Genomic DNA, 18,065 nt, shown 5'->3' with positions numbered 1-18,065 from the left:
AACTTGTGGCAACTTGTCTCTTGACCTGAAGTAACCCGCCGTGTGAATGGAAATGAACTTCCTGCTCCCTTCAGCCAGACGTCACACTGGCTTGATAGATGATGTTGATAGACGATCAAGGACAGTTTCTCTGATGACTAGAGGAATATGTTCTGTAGTTATGATTAGCATGGCCACATCATTTCATTTTTTGTATATATTATCATTTTGTGCCAATGTCTGGCCATTGTCACAAGAAAATTAAACAAATATTAGGTCTGTTTACACTTAACTGGGTAGATAGAATAAGGAATTACTGAACAGCAGAAAAAGGAGAGAAATATGTGTGTATTGTTGTTTTAACTGACACAATTATTTCCCCCTAAATCAAGCATACTTTTTGCATTAATGAGGAAGAATAATATTGAAACCTGTGGAGATTAGCTTATCTTACTTCATCAAAAATATTCAGTGGAGACTTAACAGTTTAGGTTGAATTCATTAAGAACTAAATGCTCAGGCTTTTCCCTGTTTCTGAAATTACCAACAATACTGAACTATAATTATAATAATAAAGTATTTTGTACTGTGATAACAAGGGAACACTACTGCACTGCCCCCAAGCCTTCAGCAGTTTTGAATGCATTTGACAAAGAAGCAGCTGCACACTGGAGATGTAAACCTATTAACACCAGTGAATACAGGACAATACATACATGTACTTAAAGGAACTCCAAAAACATAGATCAACATAGTTGCTTTTTATACAAGAAACAATGTGAAAACATGTAAGTAACACTGTGTTATATGCTATCTGCCCTCTCTCCTGGAGAAAGATGCAAATACACACACACACACACACACACACAGGGAGAAAGATAGGACCGGGAACATCAGTTATTTTTTATCTTAGCCAGGCAGATGGCTAAGTGCTAAGTGTCTCCACCCAGCAGTGCAGCACTTGACTTCCCTGTCTGGAATACCACCCATAGTGCAGATGATAACCTTTAATAACTTCAAACCTACAGCGTCACACACACAGGGTTCATATAAGCTGCTTCGGTTGTGACAGATGATAGCCTTTCAAATGTAGATGTGGACATATTAACTTCACTTATCACACTGAGTTACAGTATATGAGACGTAAGATTCCCTGAAAGAAGAAGCATGTACACATAAAGTTTGAACACAGATGTGGTGACACATCTCAAACTCATGAACAGTTATAGATTGCCCTTTTTCTGTTACTAGAAGCTGAGACATGGATCCCCATGAATTCCCAGACTAAACTCATTTTCTGCAGAGTTCTCCTTTGTTAAAAAATTTAACTTTTCTCGGAATCTCAGATTACAACACACACAGAAGTGTGACTTAATTTTCTGCTCAGGACGCCATTCCTCCACTATATCTTTACGTAGCAAATATTTGTTTGCTGCTTTATTAATCTTATGTCTTCATGTATTAATCTTAATATCGAGAACAGCCTCTTTAAGGGAAATATTTGTCATCTCAAATGTGCCTTATGGGTCTACGAGATATGTCTGTATTTGTATCCTCCAGCTTATTAACAGTTGATTTTGGAATGATACATGTACTTAACAAACTTCATCATGCTAATATATCTGTCTATGTCTCTCCCTCCAGTTTGCCAGTATGAAGAGTTGGAACGACATGCGTAAGGAGATCCTGTATCTAACTGCAAATGCCACAGACTCTCCAAACCAGATGTACCAGGCTGTCTCACGTATCGTCTGCGGACACCCAGAGGGAGGGGGCCTCAAAATCAAGTCTCTCAACTGGTATGAAGACAACAACTACAAGGCCCTGTTTGGAAACCATGGCAACGACAGCGAGAGTGAACCTTTCTCAGCTTACGACAACTCTTCCAGTAAGTGTCCAAAGCTACCTGAAACAACTTCTTGATTTTCTTTTTTTCTTTTTTTTTCTTCTTTTTTTTAACCTTTTTCAGATTTTTTTTCCATAGACCGACAAGGTTCAAGACTCAAAATGTCTCCGTGTTTATTTTCCAGCTCCCTATTGTAACAACATGATGCGGAGCCTGGAGTCCAGCCCCATTTCCAGGATGATCTGGAGAGCTCTGAAGCCTCTGCTCATGGGGAAGATCCTGTACACCCCAGATACTCCAGCCACACAGAGAATCATCCAGGAGGTATCAAAAGGCCGCTCTCATCTTTGTAAACCCTCATCAGAATAATGAATGAAGCCCCGTTGAATGAGACTGAGCATTTTTGTGTGTGTGGGTTGCAGGTTAATAAGACCTTCCAGGAGTTCGGCGTGCTGAGGGACATCGGAGGGATGTGGGAGGAAATGAGGCCCAAAGTTTGGAACTTCATGGAGAATGGCGAGGAAATGGACATGGTCAGGGTAAGTTGGATACACTGCCAACACATACACACATTAAAGCTGCGTTCAGTTCAGAACTTCATTGTCCCTCGAAGGGGGAATTTGATTTGCAGTAGAGGGCAAAACCACAAACACAACATACAAGAGGACATGAGACATATATCACAACAATTACAGAAAACATCCAAATATCTGTATGTATCTTTTCGTTTAAAGTTTCAAACCATTTAAATGGAGGCCATGATAAGGTGCTGCTGAGCAGGCCAGTAAAGGTTCAGTGCAAATTAGGTGTTTTTATTGCATTTGAAACAAAGGAAAATGTAAACCGGGAAAAGAACAAATTCCTCCAAGAGTGGTTGGTCGGGGATGGCTAAGATCGACCGCGCCTTCCCCAAAACTTGTCTGTTGTAGATATCTGTTGCTTGTCCTTAAGTCTTCTTCCTGTTTACATGAGGGGTTTAAAGATAGAAATCTGTGCGGCTTTGTGACGTAATCATAATTATGTGTCTGACGTGACTTGCAAAGGACCATACAACTTCGGTAGAGGTCACCACCCAGACTGCTGTAGTATGGATCCATGTTCTGACTATATTAGAACATCTGACTGACTCTGAATGTTATAAAATTAGTTTATCCTCCACCTCTTGTGGGTTGAGGCAAAGAGAAGTTAATTTTTCATACTGCCTGGTGTCTTTTGGGTAAACGTAAGAGCGACAAAATGAGAGACTAATATACAGACAGATAATTCACCCGAAAGGACAACGAGTTAAGGTCCACCATAAAACATGATTCATTAAAACAAAGCATAGAGGCATTTTCAGTGTGGTATTAAAATCTAAAACCATAAAGTAAAGCAAGACTTGGGACAAGTGTTGGTTTTCTTGCACACAGGACTACTTGATCTGCATAGATCAATGGGTATGAAATTACAGTCACTCTACTGAAATAATACATTTACCGTCATCTTCTTTAAAAAAGAAAAATTTCAGATGGAATATAGTTCATAACTTCCTGGCTAGAAATGTTTTTGTCTTTTCTCACAGTTTTTTGCCAAAACTCCACTCTTCCTATGTAAATTGCATAAGCACCACTTCCACCTAGTGGCGAATGGTGATTCTCTAAAATAGCATCACGTTGAAGACACTCGTATCGAATTTGATCAGATGGCTGTCTCTTTTTAGCCTTTGTCTGTCAGGCAATAGTTTTCTCTGTCTGGGAAAAAGGAAAATGGCTGTGGTAATAGAGATAATGAATTGGAGAAAAGCCTGGAACAGGGATCACAAAAAAAGTCTAATGACAGTCAAATAGGTTACAAGCCACACAGACACACAGCAGTAATAAAGGTCACAAAACCAAACAAGCCCAAGGGAATACAGTGATTATTCAACTGCTTATTTTTGTATCTGTTGTTTGACATACAATTTTACGGCGCAAGAAGAATTAGCTTAATAATGAAAGTCTTATGACAGGAAGACTCTGAGCCGCCTGTAAATATTTATCTGTATCGTCTTCATTATTTTAGGTTTGTGTAGCCAGTAATTGTACATTGACTCTATAATAAACGATTTAAACCTTCCTTTTTCCAGACCCTGCTCCAGAATAACGCCAGTGCCGCGTTCTTTAATGCCCAGCTCAGTGGGACTGAGTGGCGTGTGTCAGATGTGTCAGCCTTCCTGTCTAAGGTCTCAGAGGACCAAAGACCCGCAGGATCGGCCTATACCTGGAGAGACATCTTCAACGAAACTGACCATGCCATACAGACCATCTCACGCTTCATGGAGGTTTGTGTGTTAGCGCAGTATGCATCACCCCAACACACGCAACTAAAACGTTCAAGTACAAGTCCAGTCTGCAGACGTGTGAAGTTATATTACTGCGTAGCCGTCCTTGTTGTCAGGGACAGTGCCAATAAATCCACATTCGCACCAGGTCTTAGGTTCTGCCTGTAAAATAGCTGTTATCCAGTATCTGCCATTTCAGTCAAGATGCACAGAAAACCTAGTGGGGAAATACTGTAGGTTAAAAACTAATTGCCCCAAAAGGTCATCACATTATAAAATCTTCCATTGTTTTTTAATGCCCTTTAAACTGCATTTAGAGCCAGGCACAACTATTAAAGCCTTGAAATCAAATGTTCTTTCCTCTTCCTTCCCTCACCAAATCGAATCAGTGTGTCACTGCGTATTGGCTCAGTATGCCAGAGCCAAGCCTAAGTCATAAAAAACAGACCCTGAACTCCTGCCAAATGTTAATCAATGTTTGTGCTCTCGTGAATTTAAATTTTTTAACGTTTTACTTATCTATGTCAGGAAATCTCTTCAGTGGGATGCCTATAAAATAAACATCAAGGTTCAGTGGTAAATGTGAACTAATAGCCTTGTGATGTACCTCTGATATATAATGTTAGGATGAGCTAAATAAGTAATGATGTTTTCCATTCTATAGACTGATGATGCAAACAATTGATGATAAATGATTGTTGTGGGTTTAAATCCACCTCATGCCCTTAGACTCCCCTTAGTCTCCTCCCCCCTCTTACGAATGTGGATAATGCAATAAAATGCATAAACACAATACTAATTTAAAAAAGAGGGAATTTTAAACTTATGGTAAATTAGGTATCACATATTATTTAACTAGCAACACTGCAAACAACTCACTGACTGTGTCTCAACCTTAGAGGAGATCATATCATGTGTGTAAACTGACATTCCTTGCACCAACAACTATGTCAAGGCCTTACACGAACATAAATGTCTGTAATACTTGCAGTATTAGGGGTGCTCACACTGTATTTATAGCATTTCTGAATTCATTGACTTCTCACACAGTATGAGGCAACGAGGTATAAATCAGCTTATGCCAGCTATGTGAGAGGCTAATCTGTAGGAGGTCTCAACAAATCAGCTAAAGAACTCTGGTGTGGTTACTCAATGTCCAACTGAGGCACATGAGTTTGAGTAATAGGGTATAGAGTTCATTATAATTATCAACTTGTTAGTGGCGTTTGTGAGGAAAGCATGTCATTTTGTAAGCAGGAATTTTTATGATTTTTGTGGATTAGTTTGTTTGGAGCTGTGAAAAGTCTGACACCCTGGTAGGGTTCTAATTATTATAATCAGAAGCTTACCATTAAGACAATTTTACATTAACATTTTACGTACTTAGGAGATGCTCTTTATTAGAACAACTTGCAAATAGGACATTCAGCTGTTAGAGATAAATCGTGAGACTGTTTTACTTCTGCAAAGTTGTAATTTCAGGCATGTTTTCTTGTTCCATCCTTCTTTAACTAGGTGACACAGACCTTCATACGCCATTTAGACCCAAAAAACACCTCATGCAAATGCATCTTCATTTCTAGTCAAACTGTCATAGTAAAATATGTCATAACCCCTCTCTTTTCCTTTTCAGTGTGTGAACCTCGACAAGCTGGAGCCAGTAGCTAACGAGGAGAGGCTGGTCAACAAGTCCATGGGTCTTCTGAACAACCAGAAGTTCTGGGCTGGAATCGTGTTTCCTGACATCACCCATAGCAACAGTGCAGACTTGCCTCCCAACGTAAACTACAAGATCCGCATGGACATTGATAATGTGGAAAGGACAAACAAGATTAAAGATGGGTAAGAAGCTGCGCCCCAACTGTTATTTAATTACAGAACCCTTTGCATATTCCTATGTTTTTTATGAGCTTTACTGATTTTCGTCTTGCTTTGCAGCTATTGGGACCCCGGTCCCAGGGCAGACCCCTTTGAGGACCTTCGGTACGTCTGGGGCGGATTTTCTTACCTGCAGGACATCATTGAGCGTGGAATCATCAGAGCCATCACTGGCACCAAAGAGAAGACAGGCATCTACATTCAGCAGATGCCCTACCCCTGCTATGTTGATGACATGTAAGTGACCAAAGTAATAACACTTTTTGCCTGTTTAACTGTACAGTTAGTCTAAAATGTGTGTAACCAATTTTTTCACTTTTTTCAGTTTCCTGCGGGTGATGAGTCGGTCAATGCCTCTCTTCATGACCCTGGCATGGATGTACTCAGTAGCCATCATCATCAAGGGCGTGGTGTACGAGAAGGAGGCCCGACTCAGAGAGACCATGAGGATCATGGGACTGAACAACGGCACCCTGTGGCTCAGCTGGTTCATCAGCAGTCTAATCCCGCTCCTGATCAGCGCCGGCTTGTTGGTGATGTTGTTGAAGGTTGGTGTTGCCACGCACGCACGCACGCACGCACGCATGCATTAAATACATGTTGTCATCATGTAGGAATGTCAGCAAATTATAGAAAACAAGTGAACATACTCACATTCATCATGTTTATACTCAACATTTAACTTGATAGTCACTCTGTTTTTCCATGATCACAAGGACTTCATTGTCTAGAAATGTCATCAAATTGTGGAAAACAAGTTATATAATACTGTTGTAACCAGGAAACTATTTCATTTTCTATCACTTTTTTCCCCCTTTCTACACTTAGATGGGAAGCCTCCTGCCATACAGTGACTCAGGCGTGGTGTTTCTTTTCCTTGGATCCTTCGGCATTGTTACCATCATGCAGTGTTTCCTCATCAGTACCCTGTTCTCTCGTGCTAACTTGGCAGCCGCCTGCGGTGGCATTATATACTTCACGCTCTATCTGCCCTACGTGCTGTGTGTCGCCTGGCAAGACTATGTTGGCTTTGGAGCAAAACTTATAGTGGTGTGTAGAAGAAATTGAATAATACACATTTGAATACAGACATGAATACTCAATATTTTGTTTTGAGAGCTAAACTCTGGCTTTTCTATTCTTCTCACAGAGTCTGCTGTCTCCGGTGGCTTTTGGTTTTGGCTGTGAGTACTTTGCCCTGTTTGAGGAGCAAGGAGTGGGTATCCAGTGGTCGAACCTGCTGGCCAGCCCTCTGGAGGAAGACAGTTACAACCTGACCACCTCTATCAGCCTCATGCTGTTTGACGCTGTGCTCTACGGAATAATGACCTGGTACATCGAAAATGTGTTCCCTGGTGAGTCATGGATATGGTTTACAATTGTAGTATTTTTTCCCCGTAAAGTGCTAAATCAATGATGTACATTAGAATAGTTAGGGTTGTTTTGGCGGACAGTAGTAATAACAAAACGATTCACTCTTTTCCAGGTCAGTATGGGATCCCCAGGCCTTGGTATTTCCCTTTCACTAAGTCATACTGGTGTGGAGAGAAAGAGAATAACAACATCTCTACCCCTCTGTCAAAGAAGGGCAACGCTGAAGGTACAAATCATTATCGTTATTATCACTATTTATTTTTTTTATAGTTTGTTTAGGGAGGAATTTTCAGTTAATAAACCATTAAGGGAAAATTTGCAAACTTTAATTTAGATGTCCAGTCAGTACTAATGGTATATGTAATCCACTGAGAAAACACATCCCGAGTGTGTGCTATATTGACTAAGAATGCAAGTTCTCTTGTCTCTTTCACGAAGCAAAACTAGAATAATCACCCTGTTTACTCATCATGAAGCAAACTTCATTCAAATGGAAAAGAAACTAAATGAATCTCAACAAAGCACTCCGATTTTGCAGCTGTGGCCGACTGAGGCCCAGAGAACATTATAAATAACTGCAGAATGTCCCTCATTCAGGTAGCTAGAGATGAGGTTCAATATTTCAGACTTGTCGCTTTAGCGAAATATTTTCTCAAAAGAAGTCTTTTAAGTGCAGATGGATGAGCCCTACCTCTATGTATCTTTTCAAACCTCTGTTTATGTTATTGCTAAAATGCTTTTGTCCTTGTCCTCAGCTGTGTGTATTGAGGAGGAGCCGAGCCACATCGAGCCCGGTGTTTACATCGAGAATCTGGTGAAGGTCTACAGCCATGGAAAAAAGCTGGCTGTAGACGGACTGTCCCTGAGGTTCTATAAGGGACAGATAACCTCCTTCCTCGGTCACAATGGAGCTGGCAAGACCACAACTATGTAAGATGATACACATGTTATCTGCAGGGATTCTACAATAATCCTAAATTTAACCGATCTGAGCATCTGAAACTAGTTAAAAGATTTTTCTTTTAAATCTACTCAGTTGAGATGGCAATTGATGGTGACTGTTGTGTTCTTACCTGCTTTCTGATAGGTCAATACTGACAGGATTGTTTCCACCCACATCTGGCACAGCCTATATCCACGGCAAGGACATCCGCAGTGAACTAAGCGCTGTCCGGCAGAATCTGGGCGTCTGTCCCCAGCACAACGTACTTTTCAGCATGTACGTATTCGGCATCAAGAAGGGAATTCTTTGCACACTTGCCCTCTTGTGTTTTGGTAATTGTGTGATTTCTTGGTTTGCTGTGATCCAGGCTGACGGTGGAGGAACACATCTGGTTCTACGCCCGTCTGAAGGGGCTCCCGGAAGAGAAGGTGAAGGCTGAGACGGAGCAAATTTTGAACGATGTCGGACTGCCTCACAAACGAAAGTCTCTCACCAGCACGCTGTCTGGTCAGTTATTTAAATTTTGTTTTTTTTTATTATCTTTTAGTCTATTCACAAGTAATATCAGACATGTTTTACATTAGTCATACTGACTTTTTCTTCATGTCGTCTTTGTAGGAGGGATGCAGAGGAAGCTGTCAGTGGCCCTGGCTTTCGTTGGGGGCTCCAAGGTTGTGATCCTGGATGAACCTACTGCTGGGGTCGATCCATACGCACGCAGGGGCATCTGGGACCTGCTGCTTAAATACAGACCAGGTAAACACAACTGATTGTTGGTGCTTAGTCAGTAACAGTAGTCTTTTTAAATAATTAATATTCATATTTTTTATATTCATTTTGTATGTCTGGTTTATATAGGCTATAGATTTATCTAATTATGTTGATGTTTTTTTTAAACTACACTAAAATGTGATTTTAGTTGTTGTATACAAGACAATAATGTAATGTGATTTTATCTAGTGCACATGTATTTATATTTGTATTTTTAATGTTGTGCTCATGTTAGGATGCCTATCATTGCTTTTTAGGGAGCCTATTGTAACATCTGACCAGGGACTGCAGATGAAAACTAATTCTGGCATATTTACAGACATGTTTATTAATATGCACTGTCCCTGTCAAATAAAGATTAGATTAAAATAAAATGTTCTATGACTTTATATGTAATTCTGTAGTTTGTAAGCTTAATGTGTTTGTCCCTCTGTTCCTGTGTCAGGCCGCACCATCATCCTTTCCACTCATCACATGGACGAGGCTGACATCCTGGGTGACCGCATCGCCATCATTTCCCACGGCAAGCTGTGCTGCGTAGGCTCCTCGCTTTTCCTGAAGACCCATCTGGGCACGGGCTACTACCTGACCCTGGTCAAAAGAGACTACGACTTGACACTTCAGTCCTGCAGGAATTCTGCCAGCACCGTCTCCTACAGCAAGAAGGCCGGGAAGGTAAGAGAGATGTTACAGAGAACATGTGTTCTTAACAGATACAAGATATGTAGTCTCACTTCCAGTGTTGTTAAAGAGATTTAAAAAAAAAAAAAACTTAACTGTTTACCCTCTTTGTCTTCGGTTCAGGAGGACACTGTATCAGAGAGCAGTTCAGATGCCGGTCTTGGTAGTGAACCAGAGAGTGAAACCACCACTATTGGTAAGAACTGAATAGGCTATTTTAAAGGGTGACACATCTATTCCTTTGAAATTAACTTTGCAAGGCATATAAGATGTTCATGTTTTATCATTCCCTCTCACCAACCTCTTTCTACCGATTTCTTCCCTACAGATGTGTCCCTCATCTCCAACTTGATATTCAAGCACGTCCATGAAGCTCGCCTGGTTGAGGACCTTGGCCACGAAATCACCTATGTCTTGCCCTACCAGTCAGCTAAAGATGGAGCCTTTGTAGAGCTCTTCCACGAGCTAGATGACCGACTCACAGACCTGGGAATATCTAGCTATGGAATATCTGATACTACCCTGGAGGAGGTAAGGAGCAGAAAGAGTTTACACACCTTTTTGTCTCATCTTAGTTGGCCTTTTATAGTAAACACTATAAAAAATAGAATACGACTCATGTAAAACATACTTTGTGTGGATGGCTTTTTTTTAAATGTTCTGTTTAATTTATTGTTTACATGCTTCTGTCAATGTTTTAATCGCGTGTCTTCCAACTCTGCAGATTTTCTTGAAAGTGGCTGAGGACAGTGGAGTGGATGCTGTTGAGCTATCAGGTGAGATTCATGATGCATTTTGAAGATTCACTGCATTTCCACACCTAACACGGCCATGTTCTGGACATATATTAGTAAAATCAGTACTTGCTTTTAGGTTATTGGAAAATTGCAGGAATGATCTTTAAACAAAAAACAGAAGACTTGAACTTCAAATAGTTTAAATGACCATGTTGACCCTCGTGTGGCTGCAGATGGAGTCGTGCCGACCAGGATTCGTCGCCATCATGCATTTGGAGACCACCAGAGTTGTCTGAAGCCCTTCACTGAGGACGACTTTGATTTCAACGACTCTGAAGGTGACCCAGGTAGAACTGCACTACCCAGCATGCAGTGCAATGATAGATAGTTTTGTTCTATCATTGCTTTTGCTCTTTGTTGTCTTTGCACCAAGTTGTATATCGCCACATAGAAAAAAAAGTTTCTCCTTGTTTAAAGAACTACATTTATGTTGCAACGTTCTTACTAACAACTTATTAGGAATATTACTATATCAGGAAACAGACAAGTTTGCTCATGTGTATCGGGTTGTCTGTGTCCAGAATCCCGTGAGACCGACTGGCTCAGTGGAACAGATGGCAAAGGCTCATACCAGGTCAAAGGCTGGAGTCTGAAGAGACAGCAGTTTGTTGCGCTACTCTGGAAACGGTTCCTCTACGCTCGGCGCTCCAGGAAAGGCTTCTTTGCTCAGGTACAATGATGCTATTTTCATATTCACGTACTGTAAATATACAGGTAGTCAATGTAGATCTTTCTCCGTTGCATCAACCATGCCTTAGAATGAAGCAATAGTTCTGAGTCAGTTTTCATGCGTGTTTGTTATAATAAATCGTCATATTGTTATTTTTCAGATTGTTCTTCCGGCTGTGTTTGTGTGTATTGCCCTGGTGTTCAGTCTGATTGTCCCTCCGTTTGGAAAGTACCCAAGTCTGGTTCTGGATCACAGCATGTATGGAGAACAGTTTACCTTCATCAGGTGAGATATCGTTCTTTACGTCTGGAAAAATTGCCTTTCTCTCCTTGTCATAAATATAGCTCTATTTTTCCGTCAAAGCACTTTTTAATCCTCAATTCACCTTAATCAAAGCAATCTCTTTCAAAAGAAAAAAAAAAAGGACATTTTCTAAATAAATCTGCGCTGAACACAGTTGTAAGGACATTTATTTTATCCACAACTATTGTGAAGTAATTGTGAAACTCAAAATACAGGTTTCAAAGAGTTGTGATGTCATAAATTGATGATAAAGCTATTTTAAATGTCTATTATTAGTAGACACGTCCCGATGTTTGAACCTGTCTTCAGTCTTAACACAATGATAGCTGCTGTGCGTCATAATTCATTCGAACTGATCGTTAAACATCATTTGCTTGTGATGATGACGCACTCGTCTGAAGACGTGGGGATAGAGCTTTTGAGGCTATGGCACCCAGACTCTGGAATGCACTACCTACCAGCATTAGGTTTGCTGAGAATGTGGACTTGGTTTTAAGGGACAAGTGAAGACTCACTTGTTCAGGCATGTCTTTTATTTATTTGATAATTGTTTCTGTTGTATTTGTATTTTATTCTATTGACTATTTTTGCCATGTTTTTATTGTCTACGCACATTGTAAAGCACTTTGTGACCTTGTCTGTGAAAAGCGCTGTATAAATAAAATTGACTTCCTTACTTACTTACTTTGTGTATTTCCACTTCCGGACAGTTAATAAATGCTATGTAATATTAAAGGCAATGGGTTTTCTGTCTTTGTAGTAATGACATGCCTGAGGACCCTCACATCAACAAACTACTGGGAGCTCTGACAAAAAACCCAGGATTTGGAACACACTGCATGAAAGGACAACCCATACAGTGAGTTTTGAGAAGAAAAGTGAACATACATTCAGCAATATAAAAACTGTAGATCTACAGTAGCTCTGCATGCAGTTTTAGTAAAAACACAAATACGGTAGTCTGCACATGCACATAAAATGGAGATTTGGAGTTAAATAAAAACGTGTCTATTTCTGTGCTCCAGGGACACTCCCTGCACAGCAGTTGAAGATGAGTGGTCGGTCCCGGAAGTCTCTCAAAGTGTGAAGGACATGTTCGACAAAGGCAACTGGTCCATGGAGAATCCCTCTCCCATGTGTGAGTGCAGCTGTGGAGGACGCAAGAGGATGCTTCCGGAGTGTCCTGCTGGCGCTGGGGGACTTCAACCACCACAGGTTAGAAATTAGAAAGTCAAAACTAAAGTGTTAATCAATCCAAAATTACGAAGGTAAAGACCAAATATGCGCACAAAATAACGCTAATTCAATGTTTTGTCTGTGTAGATGAAGATCAGTGACCAAGACACTCTTCAGAATTTGACTAACAGAAACATCTCAGACTATCTTGTTAAAACCTACGCTCAGATCATTGGCAAGAGGTAACACTCGCCTTACATTTGTGTGACACACTTAAATTAGTTCTAATTCTTGCTTCATTGTTATCTTTTACTGACTTTGAGTCATGTTTTCTTTTTCTCTTTCAGTCTGAGGAACAAGATTTTGGTCAACGAGTTCAGGTACATAATCAGACATGATCCATCTTGACCTTATTTGTCGATATAATATTGACCTGAGTGCCTCTCCGCTGTGTCCTTCACTGATATAAAAAAAAAAAAATCCATGCTGTTCATTTGTTACACTGCACTGTAACTTGTACTCTTGTATTTCATACCCGTCTTATTCTATTTGAGCTGTGATTATATTCTCTTTAACAGATGTTTTTAACTGCTCTTTAATGTTTTATGTAAATCACTTTGAATTGTTGCTGAAATGTGCTATACAAATAAAGCTGCCTGGCCTAAAATGATTGTGCTCTAAACAGATACGGTGGCTTCTCGTTGGGCGCCAGGAGTTCTCAACTTATGTCCCACACAGATGAAATTGATGATGCGATCATTCAACTGAGGAGACGTTTCCATCTTGAGAGAGTAAGCTATTTCCTTACAGTATTGTTTTACAAACTGCACTAAACTAATGCGCAAAAAAACACTATTGTGGTAAATTTTACTACTGTGGGTTCAGTTAGTCAGGGCAAGACACTAACTGCTGTATACAGCAACTCATTTCCACATTCCATAATTAATAATTACAGCTGTAGTGGAGCTAGACTGGATAGACTTGTATTACTGCCGGTTTGAACAGTTTCAGGTTACCCATGTGCTAAAGAAGACGTTCTCCTTCTCCCACCCTCTTTCTCTCTCTCTTTCTCTCTCTCTTTCTCTCTCTCTTTCTCTCTCTCTGCCTCTCCCACCCTCCAGGGAACTGCAGCGGATCGTTTCTTTCACAGTCTCTCCAATTTTATCCAAGGATTGGACACTGAGAATAACGTCAAGGTTAGCACACACACACACACACACACACACCAGTGGTTATATAACAACACGTGGCTCTGTAGGTTTCCGTCAAGCTTCCCTCACCAAATTCTTCCTCATTCACTCTATTCATATTGTGGGGTTTGATTGCATACTAATTAATTTCTGCTTTGTGGCAGTTTATAAGATGCACAGCTTTAACTCCACACTGCTGATAAACTTCTTGCCCCTTTGTTTTTTTTATTCTATTCATGAATTACATATACTGTGTATACTCTTCATTTGTTTCATTTGTCTTTCTCTCTATTTCCAGATCTGGTTCAACAACAAGGGCTGGCACAGCATCGGTTCTTTTCTCAATGTCTTGAACAATGGCATCTTGCGTGCAAGTCTGCAAGCTGGCCAAGACCCTACAAAGTTTGGCATTACTGCCTCCAATCATCCGCTCAACCTCACCAAGGAGCAGCTGTCACAGGTCGCATTGTGAGTATTACTGTTAATACGGGGGTACACTTAAAAATTAGTGAACATCTCTTTGATCTTCTAAGACACATCGCTTGTCATTCTCACTTCTTCTGTCACTTTGTTCTCCCTCTCTCAGGATGACGACGTCAGTAGATGTGCTGGTTTCCATCTGCGTGATCTTCGCCATGTCCTTTGTCCCTGCCAGTTTTGTTGTTTTCCTCATCCAGGAGAGAGTGAACAAGGCTAAACACTTGCAGTTCATCAGCGGAGTGCAGCCTTTGCTCTATTGGCTGGCCAACTTTGTCTGGGATATGGTAAGATATTTCAGTCGAGCTGGACCCTTGGCCCCATTGGCTCCTCTCCAAACTATATTAAATATCACGAGAGCAAAGTCCAAATAAAAATAAGAACATAATGCAGTTATATTCATGATCAAATTAACTGAAGCCCTTTTTTTTAACCCTCTTCTTTTCTCACAGTGCAACTACATCGTCCCAGCCACGCTGGTCATCATTATCTTCATTTGTTTCCAACAAGACGCCTACGTCTCTTCCACCAATCTGCCTGTGCTGGCGCTGCTGCTGCTGCTCTACGGGTAAATTTGACACACACTCAAGTTGTTTTGGCACTACTTTTCTTTATTTTTTCTAATTGTCTAACCTCCCCTCATCTAAAATGATCTTTGTATCTCTTTTCCAGATGGTCGATCACCCCTCTGATGTACCCAGCCTCGTTCTTCTTTAAGATCCCCAGCACGGCCTACGTGGTTTTGACCAGCGTCAACATCCTGATAGGAATCAACGGCAGCGTCTCCACATTTGTCCTGGAGCTGTTTGGAAGCAATGTAAATAATGTCTCCAAGCCATATTGATTCAGATAGTTAAGAGTAGCAGTAGGGTGATTGATTGTTGATTCAAAAAAAGAAAGAGAGGTTTTTGAATGCAAACTAAGAAGAGATTGGATGCTTTACCGCTCACGATTGAATATTAACTGTTATATATTTACTTGATTCCTATTTAAGGAAGTCGGTGGCATTAACGACATCCTGAAGAACGTGTTCCTCATCTTCCCTCACTTCTGTCTGGGAAGAGGACTGATCGACATGGTGAAGAATCAGGCAATGGCCGACGCTCTGGAGAGATTTGGTAATTGCAGCAGACCTCTTTTACAAACTACCGAATACCAAATGTATCCTTATTTGTTTTTGGCAAGGGAAGTAAATGTACATTTTCTAAAGGTCTTTAAATGTTCTCTGGTTCTGGTTGGCTCTCTGCAGGGGAAAACCGATTCCGCTCCCCTCTGGCCTGGGACATGGTGGGAAAGAACCTGTTTGCAATGGCCATAGAGGGCGTAATCTTTTTCGGCATCACCGTCCTTATTCAGTACCACTTCTTCTTCAAGGCCAGGTGGGTGAAACCTTCAATACACATGTGATCTGTCAGAATGTAACTCACTAAACACCCCTCCAGAGTTTCCCTTATAACACTGTATCCATAACTAAGACTACACAACGATTTGAATTCCCTTCTGGGTGAAGGACTGAATGTGACCTCTCCTCCCTGTGTTGCCTGTGGCCCTCCCAGGTCATCCACCAGTCATCTGAAGCCGATTGGGGAAGAAGATGAGGATGTGGCCAGAGAGCGACAGAGGATCCTGAGCGGAGGAGGACAGTCAGACATCCTGGAGCTCAGACAGCTCACTAAGATTTACAAGAGGAAACAAAAGCCAGCAGTGGACCGGCTGTGTGTTGGCATCCCCCCTGGAGAGGTACGATACAGACAAGATATACATACATTATTCTAAGCTTTCTTCAGTAGCCTACAGATAAACAGTTTGTGAAAATTATTTTTGTAAGAGGATGATACAGCATGATCAGCCAATACAACAAATGTGCAAGATAAAGATAAGACTCTCTATAGTATTCCTGTGAAAAATAAACACACTGTGTCCCGATGTTGACATTGTCCCACTTTTCCTGCAGTGCTTTGGTTTGCTGGGAGTGAATGGCGCAGGGAAAACCAGCACCTTTAAAATGCTGACGGGAGACTCTCTGGTCACCAGTGGAGAGGCCTTCCTGGCTGGCAAGAGGTAAGACACATCATACCTCAAAACATACATGTACAATACATCCAATCTTTCTATTATTCCTCTAGTTTATTTAGCCTGCCTAACTGGCAAGAAGTAGTAGTCACAATAATATATTCTTAGCATCAATGATCTAATTAAACGAAACTCTATGAAACAATCTGATTTACACTGTGAATTAAATCAGCTTTCTTTCTATTGTGAGAAAAGATTTGATACAAGGCAACATTTTGTTTAAAATATGTAATGTTTTTTTTGCTTTCTATACAAATTAATTATACTCTTCTTTATATGTTTATCGCACTCCAGTGTAACTACAGAGATACATGAGGTGCATCAGAACATGGGCTACTGTCCTCAGTTTGATGCCATCAACGACCTGCTGACCGGCAGAGAGCACCTCGAGTTTTACGCCATCCTGAGAGGAGTGCCTGAGAAGGAAGTCTGTGAGGTCAGCAACAAACAAAATACATGAACACACGTACATGGGCCTACTGTATTTACTATGATATATTGTATTGGTATTTTAATATGTAAGTCAGACTTCTTGTTTTGTCTATTTTTGTAGTCCACTGAGGCATTATTTTGGGATATTGGTCTATACATATAAACAAACGGACTATATCATTATCAGTCTTTATGTATGTGGAAAAAGAAAATGGTTGACACTCATGAAAACCTTATCCTGTCCACTAGGTGGCAGAGTGGGGCATCCGGAAACTGGGCTTGGTCAAATATGTGGACAAGTCAGCGGGCAGCTACAGTGGAGGAAACATGAGGAAACTGTCCACTGCCATCGCTCTCATAGGAGGACCACCTGTAGTCTTTCTGGTCAGTAGAACATCTTCGAACATACACAAAATACTTCTGAATTGGGTGACCCAGAAGTTCCTGAAGACAGTGGATTGTGTTTTCAACAGTACCTTGTAGCAGCACTGAGTATTTGTTGTTTCCTGTTTACAGGATGAACCAACCACAGGCATGGATCCTAAAGCACGTCGTGCTCTGTGGAACGCAATCCTGAGCATCATCAAAGAGGGACGATCTGTAGTCCTGACCTCTCACAGGTTAGACTTGGCGTCTGAATTATATCTATTCAATTAACTGAACTATACCGTTTTTTTGTTTTTTTTTGTTGATTTATATATTTACCTCAACATGACTAACCTCATTCTGGTGTGTTCCTGTGTGTTTTTGCAGCATGGAGGAGTGTGAAGCACTTTGCACCAGAATGGCCATCATGGTCAACGGCAGGTTCCGCTGTCTGGGCAGTGTGCAGCACCTCAAAAACAGGTGGGAACCCATGCCAGAATAGTATTTCACAAAAGCTCACACATATAAGAACTGAAAGGTTGTCACTTAAACCAGGGGTCTTCAACGTTTTTTAAGCCAAGAACCAGCAGCAGGGACCCCCTATTACATATGTTTTATAAAATGAAGTTTAAATTAGCCCTACAATAACTTGTAGGGCAGCCTAAAGCCTTTATACATACCTTTTTTTTTTTGCATAGAATACTAAGCTTTTCAAATAGCCTAATAATTGTTGGGTTGATTTTATAAATAATGTTAAACATACATGTGGCACACATCTGTGGATGGCCTTAGTGACTACCTTGACTATAG

At 40.8% G+C, this 18,065-nt stretch overlaps 1 protein-coding gene across 4 annotated transcripts in view; it reads left to right on the top strand.

The window, feature by feature from the left end:
• Positions 1 to 18,065, top strand: part of LOC144536151 (phospholipid-transporting ATPase ABCA1-like) — a 43,239-nt gene that overhangs the window by 21,840 nt on the left and 3,334 nt on the right. For 3 of the 4 annotated variants that reach the window (XM_078279125.1, XM_078279135.1, XM_078279145.1), the window contains exons 9-47: positions 1,624 to 1,867; positions 2,010 to 2,149; positions 2,248 to 2,364; positions 3,930 to 4,124; positions 5,758 to 5,966; positions 6,063 to 6,239; positions 6,328 to 6,550; positions 6,831 to 7,052; positions 7,153 to 7,357; positions 7,489 to 7,602; positions 8,132 to 8,306; positions 8,464 to 8,595; positions 8,687 to 8,826; positions 8,938 to 9,075; positions 9,536 to 9,765; positions 9,895 to 9,967; positions 10,100 to 10,302; positions 10,496 to 10,547; positions 10,742 to 10,855; positions 11,090 to 11,238; positions 11,399 to 11,523; positions 12,302 to 12,400; positions 12,567 to 12,756; positions 12,865 to 12,959; positions 13,065 to 13,097; positions 13,403 to 13,508; positions 13,839 to 13,913; positions 14,206 to 14,375; positions 14,494 to 14,671; positions 14,837 to 14,952; positions 15,057 to 15,201; positions 15,379 to 15,502; positions 15,634 to 15,763; positions 15,941 to 16,124; positions 16,339 to 16,445; positions 16,752 to 16,893; positions 17,139 to 17,273; positions 17,406 to 17,509; positions 17,643 to 17,735. In XM_078279125.1, the coding sequence (XP_078135251.1) occupies positions 1,624 to 1,867; positions 2,010 to 2,149; positions 2,248 to 2,364; positions 3,930 to 4,124; positions 5,758 to 5,966; positions 6,063 to 6,239; positions 6,328 to 6,550; positions 6,831 to 7,052; positions 7,153 to 7,357; positions 7,489 to 7,602; positions 8,132 to 8,306; positions 8,464 to 8,595; positions 8,687 to 8,826; positions 8,938 to 9,075; positions 9,536 to 9,765; positions 9,895 to 9,967; positions 10,100 to 10,302; positions 10,496 to 10,547; positions 10,742 to 10,855; positions 11,090 to 11,238; positions 11,399 to 11,523; positions 12,302 to 12,400; positions 12,567 to 12,756; positions 12,865 to 12,959; positions 13,065 to 13,097; positions 13,403 to 13,508; positions 13,839 to 13,913; positions 14,206 to 14,375; positions 14,494 to 14,671; positions 14,837 to 14,952; positions 15,057 to 15,201; positions 15,379 to 15,502; positions 15,634 to 15,763; positions 15,941 to 16,124; positions 16,339 to 16,445; positions 16,752 to 16,893; positions 17,139 to 17,273; positions 17,406 to 17,509; positions 17,643 to 17,735 (5,603 nt within the window). The remainder of the gene's footprint in view (positions 1 to 1,623; positions 1,868 to 2,009; positions 2,150 to 2,247; positions 2,365 to 3,929; positions 4,125 to 5,757; positions 5,967 to 6,062; positions 6,240 to 6,327; positions 6,551 to 6,830; positions 7,053 to 7,152; positions 7,358 to 7,488; positions 7,603 to 8,131; positions 8,307 to 8,463; positions 8,596 to 8,686; positions 8,827 to 8,937; positions 9,076 to 9,535; positions 9,766 to 9,894; positions 9,968 to 10,099; positions 10,303 to 10,495; positions 10,548 to 10,741; positions 10,856 to 11,089; positions 11,239 to 11,398; positions 11,524 to 12,301; positions 12,401 to 12,566; positions 12,757 to 12,864; positions 12,960 to 13,064; positions 13,098 to 13,402; positions 13,509 to 13,838; positions 13,914 to 14,205; positions 14,376 to 14,493; positions 14,672 to 14,836; positions 14,953 to 15,056; positions 15,202 to 15,378; positions 15,503 to 15,633; positions 15,764 to 15,940; positions 16,125 to 16,338; positions 16,446 to 16,751; positions 16,894 to 17,138; positions 17,274 to 17,405; positions 17,510 to 17,642; positions 17,736 to 18,065) is intronic. The other variant, XM_078279153.1, reaches the window with a different exon arrangement.

The sequence above is a fragment of the Sander vitreus genome, chromosome 2 (genome assembly GCF_031162955.1).
Source record: "Sander vitreus isolate 19-12246 chromosome 2, sanVit1, whole genome shotgun sequence".
Classification (NCBI taxonomy): domain Eukaryota; kingdom Metazoa; phylum Chordata; class Actinopteri; order Perciformes; family Percidae; genus Sander; species Sander vitreus.
This window is presented reverse-complemented; position numbering and strand designations above follow the sequence as displayed.